At 40.3% G+C, this 21,464-nt stretch overlaps 1 protein-coding gene and 1 long non-coding RNA gene across 2 annotated transcripts in view; one reads left to right on the forward strand and one right to left on the reverse strand.

Annotated features, from left to right (window-relative positions):
* Positions 1–20,205, reverse strand: part of LOC126413481 (ras-related C3 botulinum toxin substrate 1) — a 139,606-nt gene extending 119,401 nt beyond the window's left edge. Inside the window, exons 1-3 of the mRNA XM_050083267.1 lie at positions 19,997–20,205; positions 19,678–19,824; positions 1,766–1,880 (exon numbers count right to left, since the gene is read on the reverse strand). Coding sequence (XP_049939224.1) covers positions 1,766–1,880; positions 19,678–19,793 — 231 coding nt within the window. The 5' untranslated portion in view covers positions 19,794–19,824; positions 19,997–20,205. The remainder of the gene's footprint in view (positions 1–1,765; positions 1,881–19,677; positions 19,825–19,996) is intronic.
* Positions 20,206–20,549: 344 nt separating this feature from the next.
* LOC126458697 (uncharacterized) lies at positions 20,550–21,219 on the forward strand. Its single transcript, XR_007585695.1, has 3 exons — positions 20,550–20,656; positions 20,815–20,921; positions 21,101–21,219. It is a non-coding gene; the product is annotated as an uncharacterized LOC126458697 (long non-coding RNA).
* Positions 21,220–21,464: the final 245 nt, after the last annotated feature.

Raw genomic sequence — 21,464 nt, forward strand, 5'->3', positions numbered from 1 at the left:
GACCCATTCTGAGACACAATAACAACAATGGAACTATAGCAGAAAGAGCTACTGATGGAAAGAATAGGTGGGAATGACCAAGGATGTCACACATGCAGCAGATTATGAATGACGTGGCATGCACTAAAAATGTGGAAGTGAAGGGGAAGACAGACGGAAGAGGGGAATTGAGTACTGAACTTGCAAATCAACCTCAAGGTCGAACACTGAAGTGAGAAAGAAGGGGAAATGTTCACCAAGGACTTTTCGGACCATATTATATTGGCAGCTGAATTCATCTGTGATGACACAGTCTTTTCAATTACAGCCAAATCACTGAAGAGATGGATAATAAATAAATAAATAAATAAAATAATCTCCTATCCTCACACTGCACAGTCTTTACACTGTTTATAACCTCATTTACATTCAACAATCAATTATTCCTCTAATATGTTTCTCATTTTACCTAAGTGATCTGTTCGCAGTGAAAAATCTTCATACGAGGATAGGCTGAAAAGTTCTAGGAAAGACTTATCACAGTAAAACTTGATTTTTCAGTGTAGTCCCCCTGTATACTAACACACTGGTCCACGTATGTTCCAATGCTTTGATCCCTACTCTTAACTTTAGATTCCTCCACGCCTGCAAAATACTCATCAAATTCAGCTGGCCGTTCAACATTTGAGGAAACTCTATGTTCAGTGAGGCAAATTTTGGGCTCGGGGGAAGAGATAGAAGTCTGATGGAGCCAAAACAGCCAAATGAGACAGGTGTGGAAACAATTTGTAACTTAGTTCATATATTTTTGCCATGGTAACACTTGTGTGAGGGTGCACAGCTTTCTGGCCAACCATACTGCCTTTGCTTTCTTTCATGGTGGTGAATCAACACGTTTCCACCCCTTTGACCACTGTTTTCTCTCTGGGGTATGGTAGTTGACCCCAAGTTTCATCTTCAGTCACAACTAGCCCCAGAAATCTCATTGGTTGCTCTGAAAACAGGACCAACATTGTTCGGATATTTCCATTCTCATGCATTTCTGTTCCTGCACCCATCCAGCAGATAATTTTCTCATATCCAATTCCACTATTAAAATGTGGTTAGTCCAGTCAGATGACATCCCTAAAGCTTCATCAATTTCTCACATTTTCAGCCAGTTATTCTCCATCACCAGGTTATGCATTTTTGCAATAATTTCTGGGGTAGTGACACATCTTGGGAGACCATGATTTAAACAGTCCCAATAAAATTTGAGCTCATTTGTCCACTTGGCAACAGTTGCATATGATAGAGCTGAGTCTCTCATTGTGTTATGGAAGCTGGCATGAATTTCCTTTGGTTTCATACATTTCTTAACTAATTACTTGATCACTGCTTGAATATCAATTTTTTCCATCTTTACAAATCACTACACTGGAACAACAAGAGAGAGACATCTGCACTACTGATCTCTACCCAGAGCATGCTTCACATGTTCACTAAAGGGTGTCCTATTATTATGCGGGAACCTTGTTGTGCTAGTGCTGACATCTGGTGGTGATTCTGCAAATGTTTGAAACCACCCATGTAATACCTACAAAAATTTATTTTTAAATCACAGTGTTTGAAACTCTAGTAAATTCTGAAATAATTGTAAACTAAAATGTTTATAATCATCTGCACAAGGGAAATCTTTTCAGTGAGAACAAAATCCATCTGACTTATTATCTTTTGCCAGTATGCAAACAAATGGAATTCCTCATTATATCCACCCACAGCAAGTACTTGGCATTACTTTACTTACCTGAGGATAAGATAATGGCCTCAATCTGTCATAATCTTCTTGGCCAGCAGTGTCCCATAATCCTAAACTGACTGGAATACCATCCACAACCATAGGTGCAGAATAGTTATCAAACCTAAAACAAAAATGCCTTTATTACTTTCAGATAGTTAATGCATCACGGCAAATAGGTGGAGAATTGATGACTTTCTCTCTAGCTAGATCAATTAGATTTTATATACTTTTCGTTTCACACTCCTCGAGGAGATTCTCAAGGATGTAGAGTAAGTCATAAAACAAGAATACTTAATATAAATAATTCAGGGACATTTAGAGTCGTTGGTACACAAAAAAGAATTCAAACTTCGCAAGTGTTTGGACAAATCCCCATGGTTGTGACCAGGAGGCTTACAGGAACAAAAGATGTGTTGCAAGGACAACTCCAATCTAAGTAGTTCAGAAGAGATGGTGCTGGGAGGGAACGGGCTGGATGGCATGACTTGTGAAGCAGCCGCTGAGCTCGAGCACGTTGTGCTCAGCAGCATGTACAATAACTGGGTGCTCTGATCTTGGTCACAGTTCAGTGGTGGCCATTCATTTTGGTGAATAGCTGGTTCGTGGTCATGTGCAGTTTTTGAAGCAAAGATTATGTATGAAACGACTACTTTCACAAGTCGCCCTGCCTCTGATGGGATAGGATAAATCTGTTACAGAACTACAGAAGGATGTGCTTGGGTGAATCATGGGGAAGGTCTTGCAATTGTGCCTTCCACAGGTACATCACCACTATGACATGTGGTTTGGAGTGGGGGTGGAATAAGCATGGACCAAGATGATGTGTAGGTTAGGTGGGCAAGGGGGGGGGGGGGGGCAGACTACCACTATAGGAAAAGTAGGCAGGATTGTAGATAAGATGTCTCCAATTTCCAGGCACGATGATAGATGAAGGCAGCAAGGGACAGGAAATGACACCAGGTGCATTCAGTACGCATGCCTGGGGGCGCCATTCACATGTTGAAGAGACTATTCTGCCAGCCACTGAGGGAATAGGGTACAACCAACTGCAGATTGTGGCAAACGGAACAAATGATGCCGGTCATGTGGCCTCTGATGTCAATCTTGGGTCCTTCCAGTGACTGTCAGAGAAGGTTGAGAAGACCAGCCTTGTGCATAGAGTTTCAATGAAGCTCTCAATTTGCAGCTATTGTGCCTAGAACTGATCGTGACCTTTGGTTCCGAGTCAAACGGACGGACTGAACCAGAAACTTCGAAAGTTCTGTGGCAAGCCAGGTTGTGAGTTCCTGGACTTGCGCCATATAGATGAGTACTGTAAGGTCCCCCTAAAAGGGTCAGGTGTGCACTGTACATCAGAGGCTGCTACCCAGCAGGTAGATGACTGTGTGTGGGGTGCACACAAGGTTTTTTAGATTAGGCAATTCTCCATCCAATCCAGCTACAGAGCTGTAGCAAACCCAGAAGTATCTGTGTAAAAAAAAAGAGAAGAAGAAGAAGAAGAAGAAGAAGAAGAAGAAGAAGAAGGAGAAGGAGAGAGAGAGAGAGAGAGAAGGAGGAGGAGGAGGAGGAGGAGGAGGAGGAGGAGAAGAAGAAGAAGAAGAAGAAGCAGCCTCCCACAGGTGAGAGTATTAAAATCCTAATAGTAAACTGCGGAAAGCATTCACAAAAAAGTGCCAGAGTTTGAATAGCTTATGAAAAGCAGTGAAGCTCACATTATACTAGGTATAGAAAGCTGGTTGAAATCTGAAATTTATAGCAGTGAGACTTTGGGGAAAATTTAACTGCATGTGTTAAGTATAGACAAATGGGAAAGGGTTGTATTTGTTGCATTAGGCAAGAAACTCAAATCCATCGAGGCAGAAATTGAAGCTGCATGTGAGATTCTTTCAACACGACTCGGTATAAGGGTTGCCCATAAAATGATAATTGCATCCTTCTATTGCCCACCAGACTCATCTCCTGATGTAACCAAAAGCTCTAGAGAAAAACTCAGCTCACTTGCAGAACGCGATTTTCACTCTGCAGCGGAGTGTGCACTGATATGAAACTTCCTGGCAGTTCCCCAATAGTGCTGTAATCATCAGTGGGGACTTTAATCATCCAACAATTAATTAGGAAAATTACAGTTTTGTTAGTGGTGGGTCTGATAAGACATCCTGTGAAACTTTACTAAATGTCTTCTCTGGAAACTATCTAGGGCAGATAATTAGGAACTCGACTCATGACGGAAATATACTGGATGTATTGGCAACAAATGGACCTGACCTCTTTTAGGATGTCAACATCAAAACTGGTACCACTGACCAGGACACAGTTGTGGCAACAATGGTTACCAAAGTGCAAAGGACAACTAAAACATACATATGTTTGGTAAACTAGATAAAAAATCACATCCCAGTGACCAACTTGAAACTGCACAGGGCAGGAGCATGCAGAGGAAGTATAGCTCAAGCTTAAAAGAATAGTGATCATGCACTCAATAGATATGTACCCAGTAGAACAGTTCATAAGGGAGGGAACCTAGACTGTATACAGACACTGCAAAGAAATTTCTAAAAAAGCAAGAGATTACTACATATTAGGTGTAAAAACAAAACATAGAGCTACAGATAGAGGCGCACTGAATGAAACACATTTGCCAGTCAGGAGAGCTCTGCGCGATACCTTCAATGACTATCATAGCAGAATATTGTCAAGTGATCTTTCACAAAATCCAAGAAATTCTGGTTGAATGTAATGACTGTTAGTGGCACCAAAGCTAGTATCCAGCTCCTAGTGAATGAGACCGGAACTGCAATTGAGAGTAGCAAAGTAAAAGCTGAAATGCTTAACTCCATTTTAGATGTTCCTCTACAAAGGAAAATCCGAGTGAATTGCCCCAATTTAATGCCCTTCCCACCGAAAAGATGAATGAAATAATTATTAGGGACATTGTGTTGACAAAAAGCTGAAATCATTAAAACTGAACAAAGCTCCAGAGCCTCATGGAATCTGTCAGGTTCTATACTGAATTTGCGGCTGAGTTAGTCCCTCTTCTAACTATAGTCTGTCACAGAGCCCTCGAATAAAAGACCGTGTCATTTCTTGGAAAAAAAGCACAGGTCACATCCATCTACAAGATGGATAGTAGAAGTTACCTCACATAACTACCACCAATATCGTTGACGGTTGATTTGTTGTGAATCTTGGAACATATTCTAAGCTCTAACATAATGAGGTCTCTTGAATAGAAGGACCACCTCAATGCCAGGATTTCGAAAACATCGATTGTGTGAAACATAGTTCACACTTTTCTAACACCACAATGAAAGTGTTGGATCAAGGTAATCAGGTAGATGCAGTATTTCTTGATTTCCGAAAAGCATTTGACTCAGTACCACACCTATGCTTATTGTCAAAAGCATGATCAAGTGAAATTTGTTACTAGACTGAGGGCTTTTTGATAGGGAGGGCACAGTATGTTATCTTGGATGGTGTCACCATCAGACGCAAAAGTAAGGTTGGGAGTGCCCCAGGGAGTGTGTTGGGACCCTTGCTGTTCATGTTGTATATTAATGACCTTGCAGGCAATATTAATAGTAACCTTAGACTTTTTGCAGATGATGCAGATATCAATAATGAAGTACTATCTTAAAGAAGCTGCATAAATATTCAGTCAGATCTTGATAAAATTTGAAAGTGGTGCAGAGACTGACAACTTGCTTTAAATTTCAGAAATGTAATATTTGGCACTTCACAAAACTAAAAAACATAGTATCTTATGACTATAAAATCAATGAGTCACTGTTGGAATTGGCCAACTCACATAAATACCTTGTAAGGATATGGAATGGAATGTTCACATAAAGCAGATGGTAGATTTCGGTTTACTGGTAGAATACTGGGGCAGTGCAAACGATCTACAAAGGAGACTGGTTACAAATCACTCGTGAGACCAGTTCTAAAGTGTCTGGGACCCAAACCAGATAGGACTAACATAGGTTATTGAATGTATACAGAGAAGGGCAGCACGAATGATCAGAGGTTTGTTTAATCTGTGGGGGAGTGTCACAGAGATACTGAAGGAACTGAACTTGAAGAGTTTTGGAGATAGATGTAAACTATCCTGAGAAAATCTATCAACAAAGTTTCACAAACTGGCTTTAAATGATTATTTTAGGAATACAGGGTGTACATAAAGTCTGGGAACACTTTCAATTATTTACTGCAGAAGAACCAAACATTGTACAGATATCATACATACGTCATTTTGAAGAGAAACACTGAAAGCCTTTCCCCCCCCCCCCCCCCCCCCATGTATACTGGCACAGCGTAGTTTGGTAATTTGCCGATAGTCAGTGCTAGTCGCAAACCTGCCAAGTTCAGGTGCAGAGCGAGCTTTCTGTGTGTTGGAGTTCAACAAAAACAAGTGTGCTACAGGTATTCAACGGATGTTTAGAACCAAGTACAGTAAGAAGCCACCAACAAAGATTTTGAGGGTGATTCCCCGACGGTAAATGTTTTTTGTGCCTTGTCACGTCAAAAACTGTACGAGCCATTCTTCTTCGCCGAGGGCACTGTCCCTGAATATTCCTACTTGGACATGTTGCAGCAATGGCTGATGCCTCAAATACAATCGGACTCTCCGTTCATCTTTCAGCAGGTTGGGGCTCCACCCCATTTTCATCGTGAAGTTCATGGGTACCTGAACATGACATGGAGCTGCCGCATTGATGGATTGGCCGTGCTACGGAAGGGCCTTCCCGATCACCAGATCTCACTCCATGTGACTTTTTTCTGTGGGGACACATTAAAGATCTTGTACCGCCTCTACCATATGATGTAGCAGAGCTCCGGGAGAGAATACGGGAAGTGACTGATACAATCGACGATGCCATGCTGGGGGGGGGGGGGGTATGGCCAGATTTCAATTACCATATTGACATCTGCTGGGCCACTCATGGTTCGCATATCGAATGTTGGTAAAAAAAAAAAGAATAAATAAATAAATAAATAACTTTCAGAGTTTCTCTTCAAAATGCAATATGCATGACTTCGTTCTTGTGCAATAAATAATTGAAAGTGTTCCCGGACTTTATGTACACCCTGCATACTGGAACTCCCTATATATCGCTCACATAGGGATCATGAGGATAAGATATTTACTGCACGCACAGAGGCATTCAAACAATCATTCTTATGGAACAGGAAGAAACCCTAATAACTGGTACAATGGAATGTAGCTTCTGCCATGCACTTCACGGTGGTTCGCAGAGTATAGACGCAGATGTAGGTGTAGAAGCCTGACACAGGGCATGATTCAGTTGCTCCAGTTCTTGAAGATACTGGATGATGATTGGAGGGGATCCTCCTTTGCAGCTGGTTCTTGGGGCTGTTAGGAGGATTAGGAATTTGTGAGGAAACTGAGTTGGAAAACTGGTTGCAGGCTACGTTTGAAGTATAGTGAATATATATATATGTGTGTGAAAGTCCTTGTGAGATCTCACTGTACTGGGCAATGGAGTTGTTTTCATTGTAGATACGACATCCAAGGGTGTCCAGACTATATAGGAGGGACACTGGCTGTCAAAATGCAGGTATGTTGATAGCTGATGGGTTTGATGTGGGCAAAGGTACGCATGGAACCATCGGAGTGGTGTAGGTCAATGTCCAGAAAAGTGGCACACTGGGCTGAGGAGGTCCAGGTGCAACAAATGATGAGGTGGAGTTGAGGTTGTGGAGGATTGAGGATATTGTGTCTTGGCCTTGGGTCCAGATCATGAAGATACTGTCAGTGAACCTTAACTATGTGATGGATTAGGGGTTTTACGAGGCTAGAAAGGTCTCCTCTAGGTGTCCCACAAACAGATTGACATACGAGGTTGTCTTGCAGATGCCCATGGCCATGCAGCGGATTTGTTTACATATCTCCCCCTCGAAGGAGAAGTATTTATGGGTGAGGATATAGCTGGTCAGATGTAGAAGAAATCATGTAATGGGTTTGGATTCAGAAAGACGCTGGGATAACTAGTATTTATAAACAGCACGGCTATGGACATGGGAGATGTGATGTACAGGGAGGTGTCATCAAGAGTGATGACGAAAAGGAATACAGATGGTAACAGTGCGGAGACAGTCAATAGCTGGTGAAGGAAGTGGTTCATAATTTTAATACGAGTGGCTAAGTTTCAAGCAATAAGTTGGAGGTGTAACGTCAACCAGAGTGGAGATTGTTGCAATGGGAGCAAAATAAACAGCTACAATGAGTCATCCAGGACTGTTGGGTGTATGAATATTGAGAACCTACAAAACTGTTGGACTTATGGAACTGTGTAGGAGTTGGGTGTGAGGGGGATCCCCTCCCTCCCTCTCTCTCTCTCTCTCTCTCTCTCTCTCTCTCTCTCTCTCTCTCTCTCTCTCTCTTTTTCAGTGGGGGTAGTTAGAGTGAGAAAGAAGATTAAGAGGAAAGATTTCCATCACAGAAGTCAAACATAATCTTCAATATCCATTCAAAACCTTTGGCCTCCTAGAATCTTTCCCCTGAATCCATCTCCTTCATCACCCCAATGTTCTTCCACAAACACACCTTGCACTGGCTTCCCAAAATCCATCAATCCAATAATCATGGATGCCCATTGTAACTGTTTACTGTGCTCCCACTGAAAGAATCTCCCTTCCTGTCAACCAACAACTCCAACTAACAGCTCATAGCCTAGAGTCTCATGTTAAAGAACAGACCACTTCCTTCGCTGACTCTTGACCGTCCTTACACTATAATCACCTGGATACCTACTTGGAAACATTCTTGCTACCAACTCGTTCAGGTTCAGTGACTCTAGCCTCATTCCTCCACAGCCCCGACACCTCTCCCACTCGTTTCACCTGGTTCTCTTCCGTCATATGTGCCACCTTCCTGGATGTTGACCTCCAGTTCTCTATTGGCCCAATTCCACCCCCATCCACATCAAAATCGCCAACAACAGTATCTGCATTTTGGCAGCTATCATCCCTTCCACACCAAAAATCTCCCAGACAGCGTGACACCTATGGGAGGCCTATCTCTAATGATGAGAATTACCTTTCCCCATAAGCTGAAGGTCTCACAAAGGCCTTCACAGACTACTTCCCAAACCTAGTCTGCAAACAGATCTCTTGCCATCAGCCTTAATCCTCCTGCCAGCCCCAAGAACCAGCTGCACTGGAGCACCCCCCACATCCCCATCATCCAATATCATCAAGGACTGGTGCATCTGAATCACGATCTTCACTAGAGTTTTGACTAACTTTGTGCCCAGAAATGAAGGGCATCCTACCCACAATCCTTCCTTCCCCTCCTAAAGCAGTATTCCACCACCCACCAAACCTACACAACATCCTGGTACATGCCTACGCCACTCCCACTCCCTTACCATACGGTTGTACCATTTGGAAGACACAGGTGTGAAACTTATTCCAGCTCTGACACAATTTCTGCACAGCATTTTACTTGACCAAGATCACCAACCAGAGATATACTGCGGCCACAAGCAGAGTTGGCCATCTACTTGTGGAACAGCTGCTGAGCAAAATAGGCTCCAGTTCAATGGATGATTCACAATCTGTGCCATCTGGATCCTCTTCCCCTCCCTCTCCTCAGCATTAGCTTTCTGAACTACGTAGATGGGTGTTGTGCAACACATCCGTTGTTGCCATAATCCTCCTGTCCTCGACCTCTGCTAACTCGCTGCACTTACTACCTAAACCAAGTAGCCTCACTTTCTTTTGTCCTGTTCTCCATGTTATCATGCACCTCATAAACTCAGTGGCTCCAGAGCCATGTTTTGCAGCACCTGCTGCCCCGCCCCTTCCCCACACCACGGCCCATTCCTATCCCGCACACCTGCTGCCTCAATAAACTGGTCCGAAAGCTACCATATTTTTCTTTCTTTTCCACAACTCAATCCTTCTAATGTATGGTGAGTGACTTCATTTACTTGTAAATTATTTACATTCTTGCAGAACTTTCCTTAAAAAGGATAGAGATAGAGAGAGAGAGAGAGAGAGAGAGAGAGAGAGAGAAGAGAGAGAGAGAGAGAGAGATGCTAATGTTCCCTGCACAGTGTACTGTTCATAAGTAAAATGGTTCTCATAGTTGCGGAATACGTAAAAAAACATGAAACATAGTTATATTTAAGATGTAATAGCAAACTTGCCCTAAACATATACTGAAGTACAAAAGATACTTCTTAAGCTATTGGAATCACTCATCATCTTTGCACAGATCATATTATATTGAAGACGTGTATGTCAGATTTAACAAAATGCTCATTTTATCCGATATTACTAAAATATATATCAATTGGTTCTACTAAGACAAAGGATTTGGCCACCAATATATCCTTAACCTTCTCTTAAACTGAGCTCTATTAGTAGCCTATGTTAGTACAGGTGCTGACAACCTAATGAAAATGTATGTTTCTGAATAACAGAAATCTTTCTGCAGCAAAGCACACGGCTTGACATCTTCACATAGATTTTTATATCTAGTATTAATTCCATGAATTAAATTGTCAGTTCGTATCTTTATATAGTTTGTATAAATTCATCTGCTACCTATTAAAAACTCGAATTTCCCGAAGTGTTTCAGCCATGCTCTGAACTTTATTAGCCACCATTTCCAATTAAAATCACTTGATGAGAAATCCATGTTTTTCCTACATCTGTTTTGAGATTCCCAGGTCCCATATATTTCAGTAAACAACAGGCTGGTTTCTTTGAATAGGTCTTGCTATATTTCCTTCCTCATCCTTGTTCAACTGAGCAAAAGTTCCACAGCTACTGACTATGCCATCAATAGGAACCTCTCTGACCTCTCTATCCGAAGGAACCAATGCCCAATCACAAGTACTTTACTCATTCAGAAACCTCACAGGAAACAATCTGTCAGGGGAAATTCTGTAGCAGACACAAGTGACACTGCAGTGCAGTGCAATTTGTTTGTTTTTCACATGTAATTTTGTAATGCTGTCAAAGTGCTTCCATGCCAGCCATCAGAGGAACTGTATTCCATGATGCTTGTGTGCTTACTCCTAGAATAGTTTTAGCATTATGTTGTTAATTAGTTACAGAGTTGCTTTTGACTATTGCATGTTCTAGTTGTTGGGTTGATTCTTCTACTTCCATGGAGAATATCTCGATCTAACATTTTTATTAATGAACTCTCTGTGCATTTGAATAAAGTGTTACTGATTCTGACTGAAGAGTCTCTTTCACTGTATTGGCAACTAACAGTACTCACACACAGTAATTTCTTCAGATGGCCACAGACACAAGGCCACACCAACACTAGTGACTACAATGTGGTTAAATTAGCCAGAATGTATCACAGAAAAGGACTCCCGTTTGACATGACGGACACATTGATGGAGCCCGTTTCTGTCTCATGATTCACCATGCATTTGTTACCTTCTTGGTCACATAACCCAGTATTACAGTTTGCGCAGATGGAAGTGAGCTTTCTCTATGCTGGAATTACAGCAGAGACAACCAAATTCGCAACCGTTGTTAGTCAGCTGGAACAGAAATATGCAGCAGAGTTTGAATATGTGATCAACACTCTGCCCACGATGGATGCACATGAGAAGTTAAAAACAGAACTGATATGAAGGGACTCCGCTTCACAGACAGAAAACATCAGACAAGTCCTAGCCCAAGAAGCCCTTACATTTGCAACACCTTTGGAGTAAGGTGGATATGTGAAACATGCCTGATAGTCTTTTGTACATGCTGTGGAGTAATCTCTTGTCATCCCAAGTGAAAGCCATTATTGCATTACAAACTGGCATGCCCTTAGATGCTGTTGCAGAGTCAGCTGACAAAATATTTGACGCTATATCACCTGCGACAGAGTTTTAAGTGCCAGTGGTGTGCTACAGCTTCTCTTTGCACATGGTAAGACGGGTCAATTATGATGTACTACCCACCAAAGTGGATTTACTGACCAAGAAGATGGAAGGATTATTGGCTCAACACAACTGCAACAGAGAATTGTGAACTGTGGTTTATCTGGCTCATAATGTACATAATCTAAATCATTTGGTTCAGATACAGGAGACACGTCAGATTTGTGGCGAAATTTCACCATAAACACAGAACAGCTGATGTTAAAAAAACAGCATCACAATAATAGTACAATTTTATTATTTTTACATACAATAAAATCTACCACTTAATTACCCCTTTCTCAATTATCATTTCATCCTCTATGAATTCTTCTATTAAATAGGTGCATCTCTCCCACAGAATCTGCTGTAGCCTCATTTTTAAAATTTCTGGCTTCATATTAAATATGTTTTCGCCCATTAACTTGTAATACATTGTCATCCCTGTTTACTGTGAAGTTCATACACATAATTTCAACTGGTGTGGGGGGTAGCACAAAATTATTTTGTTTCTCGTGTTATGCGTGTGGTTAAAATGATTCTCCTCAAATAATTTTTGTCTGCTGTGTAGGAAGATCATAATTTCATAAATATATATCGTGGGAACAGTTAGGATTCCAAAATAATGGACGACAAGACTGTTTGCTGTGCAGTGCACACGTATCTGACAATTTTCTTTTGCAGTTTCAGTATTCGAGATACACTACTTGAACTTCCCCAGAAAATTATCTCACATCTAATAACAGATTCAAAATAACTGTGATAAGCAATTTTTTGTGTACTCAAGTCAGTAATTTGCTGGTGTTTGCATTGCAAATGCAAAATTAAATAGTTTATTTAATCAGAAGTCAATATGTGTATTCCAGCTTAAGTTCTTGTCCACATTTAGCCCCAGGAATTTGACTGTGTCAACTTCTTTCATAAGTTGATTGTTACAGTGTGTTTTGAGTTACATACAACTTGAATATTTGATTTTCAAACAAACAATATGGGTTTTTGCAATTTTCAGTTTCAACTCATTTAACTGGAACCAGTTTTCTATTGTATTTAGTGTGCTTATGATGAAGCTTGAAATTCTTTCTGCATAGCTCAGAATTTCCGCATCATCATCTTCAATTAAAACAGAAGTATCGTCTGGAAACAGACTTGATGGGGAATTTATATTTATGGGTATGTTATTTATGTAGAATAGGACCAGGATTGGCCCCAAAATTGAGCCCTGAGGCACTCCCTGTGATACTTTACTTCATTTAGAATAATAAGTCACTGCATTTGGGGTAAAAGTTACCCTTTGTTTTCCGTTGCGTGAGTGTGATGTTAGCCAATTAAGAGCATTGTCCTGAAAACTGTATTTGTCTAATTTGTAGATAAGCAAGTCATGGTTCACGGAGTCAAAAGCTTTTATGAGATCGCAGAAGGTACCTGTAACTTTACTCCCCTGATCCATTGATCTGCATATCTTTTCAATAAAGTAATTCACTGCATCCAGTGTGTTTTTTCCTGGTTGAAATACGAATTGGTTACTTATAATAGTATAATTTTTACAATAAAAGTTTTGATCTGGTTTGCAGCTACTTTCTTTAACACTTTTGATAGGACTGGAAGAATAGAAATAGGGTGATTGTTTCCCATGTCTTCCCTCGATCCTTTCTTGAACAGAGTTCAGACTTCAGCATTCTTCAAAACATTGAGAAAACATGCCTGTTCAAAAGATTAGTTGAGTATTTTAGGTAGGGAAGGTACTATTATGTCACACGCTGCTTTAATCACTGTAGTGTGTATCTCATCCCTCCCAGCAGAGTTTTTATTTTTTAATGTTAACATTTTCCACATCCTTTACAGTGACTTCTTTAAGATGCATAAAATACTCAGCTTCTTGGTGGAGTCCAAAGGGATTTATTTTACTCTGATACTCTACTACATCAACATCTAACTTTGCCACATTTATGAAGAATTCATTTAAACACACTGATATTTGAGCTGGGTTTACAATAAAGCTATCATCATCTTTAATCCTGGATATTTCATTACTACTTTAACACCTAACTCTGATTTAACAATAGACCACACTGCTTTTGTTTTACTTTTATATTGTACAATGAACTTATTGTTTGCAATCTGTTTGGCTGCCTTCACAACTTTTTTTAAATTTAGCTTTATAATGATGAACATACTCAGTAAAATGTCTGTCTTTATAGTATTTCAGCTCATTGTGAAGTTTCCTCTTTCTGATTCTAGAAATTTTTATACCCTGAGTTGTCCATTTAAGTTTATTAGTAGTTTTGTTAATGTGGTTCTAAGTGGAAAAGTTTCATTAAATATTTCAAGAAAGCTACTTAATAACTGTTAAAGTTACTATTACTCAAAATACAGCTGTTGTAATGCCATTCAACCTTTCTTAGCTCATTTCTAAACGTCGGCTAACCGAATTTTTTTCACTGAAATTGTACAGAGCCCTGCAAATCAACCTGGACCTTAGACTATGGTGCACCTTCACATGGGATCTCACATTTGTAGACAGATCAAGACCAATAATGGGTGGGATTTGTTGGCACATTATCAACCGTTTACTAACACTGGGTTGACAGCTGTTAGTTTTCGTTGAGATTCAGCAGTGCACAGTGCTAAACTTGTGCAAGACACCAGTGGCGAATACACTGACTTACTGAAGAGATTCCCAGCACGTACAAAACCACTACAAGTACTGAAGGAGATACCCTGTGACACGGGGCATCACATACTGACTACAGAAGGCCCACCAGTCTCCTGCTGAACCTAGTGCTTGGCACCAAACCTATTCACCATAGTTAAAGTGGAATTTGATGGCACAATTCGTGAATGCATAATGCAGCCATTGAGTAACCCCTGGTGGTCTCCATATAAAAGAATGATGCAGCTTTTACCATTCCTTTTGGCCTTTTCTAGAGTAGGTCCATAATGTTTGGCCTACGAAAAGCAGTGCACACATGGAAAAAGGTTCATCAACTCTGTGCTACTAGGACTTAACTTTTGCTTCACTTATCTTGATGAGAGTCTGGTCTTCTCTCCTTCCCATAGCAACATCAGCAGCTTCTTACCAAAATGTTCAGAAGATTGGAATGGTATGACTTCATTCTAAATCCTTGTGCGTCTTCACCCACGCACAAGTTGATTTTTTGGACCACAGTATCACACTGTCAGGCTTGCTATCCTAGCTGGAGAAAGATGAAGCCATCCTGCAGATTACTTGGCCAATGACCTGTAAGGAACTGCATTGTTTCCTCAGTGTCATCAATTTCTATTACCCAAAATTTACCTCATGCGGTGGAGTTTCAAGTGCCATTAACAGCAGCATTCACCAGCCCAAGGAGCAAGGGAAACTCAGCAGTTTTACAGATGGATGAAATGATCTCGGCTTTCTAAGCAGCCAAGCAGAGTATAGTGGAGGTGGTATTACTCGCAAACGCTGAACTGAGTGCACCATTGGCTTTGGTAGTTGACGTGAGTCAGGCAGCAACTGGTGCAGAGTCACAATAACTTTGCATGACAGGCACTAGCATTCTTTTCGCACAAGAGCATGACAGATGCTAGGATTCTTCTCACACAAGCTGTCTCTGTCTCAATAGAAATGGAGTGCCTGACAGAGAGCTTTTAGCAATCTATGAAGCCATTAAATATTTCTGATCTCAACTGGAAGCCAGAGAATTTAGTATCTTTGCTGACCGTAAGCCTCCCCATGTCAGCAGCATCGATCATTCAACACATTTCACAGAACTCACGACAGCACAACAATAATACCGGGAGCTGCACAACCTGCGTGAAGACTCTGAATCATTGCTCAAACTTCAAACAGTGGAGATTCTGAATACCGATGTCAAGCTGCACTGAGTGTCCAGTGGCAAACCTCACCCTTTCCTACCCAGGTCGTTCATGAAGTGTGTTTTTGATAATACACATAACCTGCGCCACCTAAAGTTCATGTTACAACACAACTAGTCTCCAATCGCTTTGTTTCGCCACGAGTCAAGAAAGACTGCCAATAATGAGTACAGACATGTATTAAATGCTACCACAGCAAAGACAACAGATATGCGCACATACCAGTGGGCAACTTTCCAGATACAACAGCTCGGTTGGCATATGTTCATATCGATGTTGTCAGCCCCTTACCTCCATTGCACAGCAAATGATATTAATTAATAATGATAGACTGCTTTACTGGCTGGCCAGACGCTGCACCAATAGACAACATCAAGGCAGAGACCTTAGCTTCCACCTTTGTTTCTTGTTGTGTGTCACACTTTGGCTGTCCTTCACAATTCACAAAAGATCACCAATGCCAGTTTGAGTCCAACATGTTTGCACAACTGAGTAAATTCTGTGGCACTGTGTATAATAGAACAACAAGCTATCACCCTGCCAACAATGTTATGATAGAATGCTGGCACAAACGCTACAGGCAGCCTGATGTGGCATGATGCAGCTTCTCTACCAATAGTATTGCTAAGTATGAGAAATAGTTACAAACTGGATTTGGACGTTCCAGCTGTTGAACTTGTGTTCGGTGAAACATTACCCTTGCCAGGGGAGTTTGTTGATCCACTGTCCTTGTGGGTACCCAACTTGACACATGGTGAATTTATTTGTCAGTGGAGAGATCACATCTCCCATCTCCGGACCCGACAACCGTCTTGACGTGGCACCAGTCCTTCATATGTACACCAAGACCTACACACAATGCTATGCTCTGACAGCATAAAACCCCCATCTTATTCAGGACCGCATGAAGTGGTTCAACGAGAAGACCACACACTCGACATTATTGTCAATGGCTAAAGCACTACTGTCTCACTGAACTGTTGAAACCTACACACCTCTTTCAAGAAAAAATTCCAATGAGAACAAAACAGCACAATCCCAACCCAGTTCCAACTGCTTCATCACCACCGGTTCCCATGACTGTCAATGCAAAGAAGCTCTCTGGACAAAAAATGCTCTCCTTTTCCGATGGGGGCCCATATAGCAGAGAGAAATTACGCTACAGTGTAGTGCAAGGCATGTGGGTTTTGCACATAATTTTGTAACTACATCAAAGTGCTTCTGCGCCAGGTGTCTGAAGTGCTGTAATCTATGATGCTTGCACGCTTACTCTTAGAATAATTTTAGCATTCCACTGTTAATTAGTGATGAAGTTGCTTTTGGCTACTGCCTGTTCTAGTTGTTGGACCAATTCTACTCCCACGTAAAATACCTTGATCTAGCATTTGTCATTAACCAGCTCCCTGTGCATTTTAATAAAGTGTTACTGATTATGATATGAAGAGTCTATTTCACTATATTTGTAGCTAATAGCATGCACACAGTAATTTGTTCAGAAGGCCAGAGACACAAGGCCACACTGATAACAGTATTTAACAAACAAGACGGCCACAGCATACTGAAATTTCCAGTTACTTTTGCCACCTTGATCACAGCACTAGGGTTCAAACAGCCTTGCCAAAGACTCTAAAACCCATGGGTATCTTTGAAAACTTCTTAACACTACTACATGTGGCAAAAATCAAACATTTGCTAATACCGAATGAGCATTTCTGTGTGATGCATTTGGAGAACATTAACTGACGTCAAGCTGAGTTCGGAATTTTACTGGAAAGAAAATATGTTCTTTTAACAACAGTAGACAATTTTCGAAATATATGGAGATGACGGAGAAAAGAAATTGTGCTGAGAAACTAAATGGAATGAATTATGTTTCTTGGTCATACCAAATGAAAATTAATTATTCAAATCGATTCAGATTTGTGGATTATAACTAAGCTTGATGAAGGTGATAAAAATAGGCATATATATTATGTCAATACGTCATGAATATAATGATAAACATTCTATGATGTTTTTGAAAGCTAATACCGGTAATCGAAGGTACCATAAAAAACACCATTTATTGAATACCACAACACTGGACAAGAACAAACAAGGTTAAGCAACATAAAAAGGTCCTTTTGTTTGTTAAAATGGTCACAAGGTTAGTCACATATCCATAAATTGCCTTGAAAATGGGAAATTTAAGAGAGAGAGAAAAAGAAGCAAGGAGCTGTTCGTACGAGGGCTTCCTGTAGCGCAGTTACATTGAATAGATACTACTGGATAGTGGATTCCTAGACTACCGATCACATGATTTGAAATGAAACTTATTTTTCAGCCGTTGATAAAAAATATTTTAGTTGAAAACACAGCTTTCGCCTATGGCAGAAAAACAGGAGCCATGGGGAAAGGTACAGCAAACGCGAAGATAATTTACAAAAGGAAGGTTTGGCTACAGAAGTTGTAGCAAAAAATACACTGTGGGAGCAATATGTAGTGGGCTGAACTTTTATTTTTAGACTTTTCAGGTTATTCTGGTTCTTGAAACTCTGTAAGAAGGCTTCCAAAGGATATATGATAACTGTCTTCAAGCATCTACCAATTCAGATTTTCCATCTCCATGTGGCAATTCAAAGTATCCTTCTTTATAGTTACATATCTAAAAACAAAGATGATGAGACTTACCAAACAAAAGCGCTGGCAGGTCGATAGACACACAAACATACACACAAACTTCAAGCTTTCGCAACAAATGGTTGCTTCATCAGGAAAGAGGGAAGGAGAGGGAAAGACGAAAGGATGTGGGTTTTAAGGGAGAGGGTAAGGAGTCATTCCAATCCCGGGAGCGGAAAGACTTACTTTAGGGGGGGAAAAGGACAGGTATACACTCGCACACATATCCATCCGCACATACACAGACACAAGCAGACATTTGTAAAGGCAAAGAGTTTGGGCAGAGATGTCAGTCGAGGCGGAAGTAAAGAGGCAAAGATGTTGTTGAAAGACAGGTGAGAATGAGTGGCGGCAACTTGAAATTAGCAGAGGTTGATGCTTGGCGGATAACGAGAAGAGAGGATATACTGAAGGGCAAGTTCCCATCTCCGGAGTTCTGACAGGTTGGTGTTAGTGGGAAGTTTCCAGATAACCCGGACGGTGTAACTGGATACTTCCCATTAACACCAACCTGTCAGAACTCCGGAGATGGGAACTTGCCCTTCAGTATATCCTCCCTTCTCGTTATCCGCCAGTCCTCAACCTCTGCTAATTTCAAGTTGCTGCCACTCATACCTCACCTGTCTTGGGAAATCATTAAATTTCTGATCTACTGTGTGCATTTGGTAATTTGATTATCCAGTAAATTGCCTCTCAATAGTGTGACTGAGTTAGGATTCAATGGAAACTTAATTTTCCTTTCTTAGCAAACTACTGTTACGGTCACACACCCCTTTTACTAAGGTATTCACATCTACTTCATGAAAGGTAGATGGCTTATAGGCTCTCTCACAAGTGTAATTATAAAAGAAAAATCTGTGTTACAAACTGTAGGCCTGCCAAAAATATTGACATGAAAACTTGCTGAAGACATGAGAAATTTCTATAACATAACAGCTCATAAATTAATTCAATACATCTTGGGACAGATCAGAAAACAAACATGAGCAGATTAAGAACATACAAATGTTTCACGGGACTTAACTGCATACTATTATGATAAAAACACATGAAGAATAGCCATCAAAAAGATAAATGTATTTAGCTGCAATTCTTGCAATGGTCACAATATATTCATAACAATAATCTCATTCAAATGAACCAGCAAACAGAAATTTGGTTACATACTGAAGCAGCAGTGAAACATATCACCACTGCAGTCATCCTTGCAGACTAGTGTAGAAAAATAAATGGAAATTTTCATACTGCTATTGAACCTAAGTTACTACAGGATAGTATGTCAACGTCACAATCAATTTAAAATAAATAAAAAAACGGTTCTTCTAATTACTTCCGAGAAATTATATTGAATATCCAATGTCAAATCCTCAACTAATAACTACAACTCTTATTAAGCTGATGATGCTGCCTGATAAGTTGTGCTTTAAATAAAATGACTTATGTATCCGCAACGACACGTTCAGCCTGCAAACAGACAGTGAATGGTTTTCAATGTTGACTTACACGGTGGGCACGTATTCTCCAGGAAAGCTGTCTGTTGTATAAGATATCAGCATACACGTTTTTCCCACCGTTCCGTCTCCGACCACAACACATTTAATTGGTCTCCCCGAAGACATTGCGCACTTCACAGCACGAAAATCCGATGGTCTGCGAAAAGAAAAAACTACTTCAGCATCATAACATCAATTGACAAAGAAAAATCACTGCTCCCGTTGACAGATCTCAAACTTCTGGTAACGGTAAACAAATCTTCTTGATGAGACATGTTCACGCATAAATATTACGTGGTCTTATTTTTACTCCATGACAAGCTAGTTACCTTTATTGTCTAATAACAGAAATTCACAGCAAAAACACCACACCTCTCGAGTAGTACACGCAATACTTCAGTTCCGACAGCGCCAAACAATTATTTACAGTGCCATATTGCAATGATGAAGCCGTTTAAAATGTGATCTTTGAGTTTTTCCTGGCAATAAGCTTCTTTAAATATATTAACACTTACTGTTCGACAGAAATTAATAAAAAGTTTTAAGGCGAATTCTATGAACATCGAAATATTTTATGTTATGAGAACAGTTCAAGAAACTCGCTTCACCGAAGCGCTGTTAACTACTGTATCTCTGACTCCAACGTTCAGACTAGTGATGGGCTAAACTGCGATTTTCCGATATCAGTGATTTCTGTGAATGCTACTTTTCAGTATCTGTTATTCTTAACTGTGATTTGTCGCAGTTAAGAGTCGCAGTTAAGGAACCTAAGTCGCGTATCCCTCCGCCACTGCTACTTCTGCTACTTCCGCGATTTCTGCTACTTCTGCGATTTCTGCTACTTCTGCGATTTCTGCTACTTCTGCTATTTCTGTGACTTCTGCTACTTCTGCGATTTCTGTGACTCCTGCGATTGCTGCGACGTACCACCGTATGAAAAAGTTACATCTGTCCACACAGAAAATTGCATCTCAACAAACCTGTCATTGGTAAGTATGTTTTACGTTTATTCTTCCGGTGGCTTTAATTTTGTATTAAAGAAACAACTGTGAAAATATTAATAGTGTAATTAATATGTAAGTAGCCGCACAGTACCGTAATAGTTCGTGTTTAGAAAATGAATTCTAACATATTGTTATGTTCATAGGTACCTGAACTACATTTCAGTCACTCAGTAAAGTGATAATTCAAAATATCATTGTCAACAGATCTGAAGAAATTGCCAGTCTTTAGACCATTTTCGTCAGACGACAGGTTAGTTTCTAAGCGTTTTGATGGACTTAATTACTTCAGTGAGATCGTTCTTGCGAATGTGATATAGCAAATATTAGCAAATGTGATATAGCAAATATTAGCAATCTACTCTGTCAATTATATTGCTAGTAATTAGTGACAGCAAAAATTGTTTAATAATCCTTGTGGTGTTTTTGCAGACGCAGTTCTGACTGATTACTGGTTGCTATACATATCTATCCACATCAAGGCTGTTGAGAGAGACTCGTGAAGATTCAAGAGAGCTCTTAGAGGATTTGCAGTTTAAAAGTGAAATAATTATGAAATAAGTGTATGACTGATTAAAGTGTTTTATTGAAGTTGTTGTGCGATTTTAAAGGAATAATAAATGTTAAATACATTGAGTGAATAATAAAAATCTCATTTTCCACATGTTAAGCCGTCCTATACCCGTAATTTTCCGCCACTTATTTATTGGTAAACACTTGTTGGAGAGTGACATGCCGCCCCCCCCCCTTTCTCCACAATCTTGGTGTGACACTGACCTGTAACATATCCCAAAGT

This window comes from Schistocerca serialis, chromosome 1 (assembly GCF_023864345.2).
Source record: "Schistocerca serialis cubense isolate TAMUIC-IGC-003099 chromosome 1, iqSchSeri2.2, whole genome shotgun sequence".
In the NCBI taxonomy this organism is placed as follows: Eukaryota; Metazoa; Arthropoda; class Insecta; order Orthoptera; family Acrididae; genus Schistocerca; species Schistocerca serialis.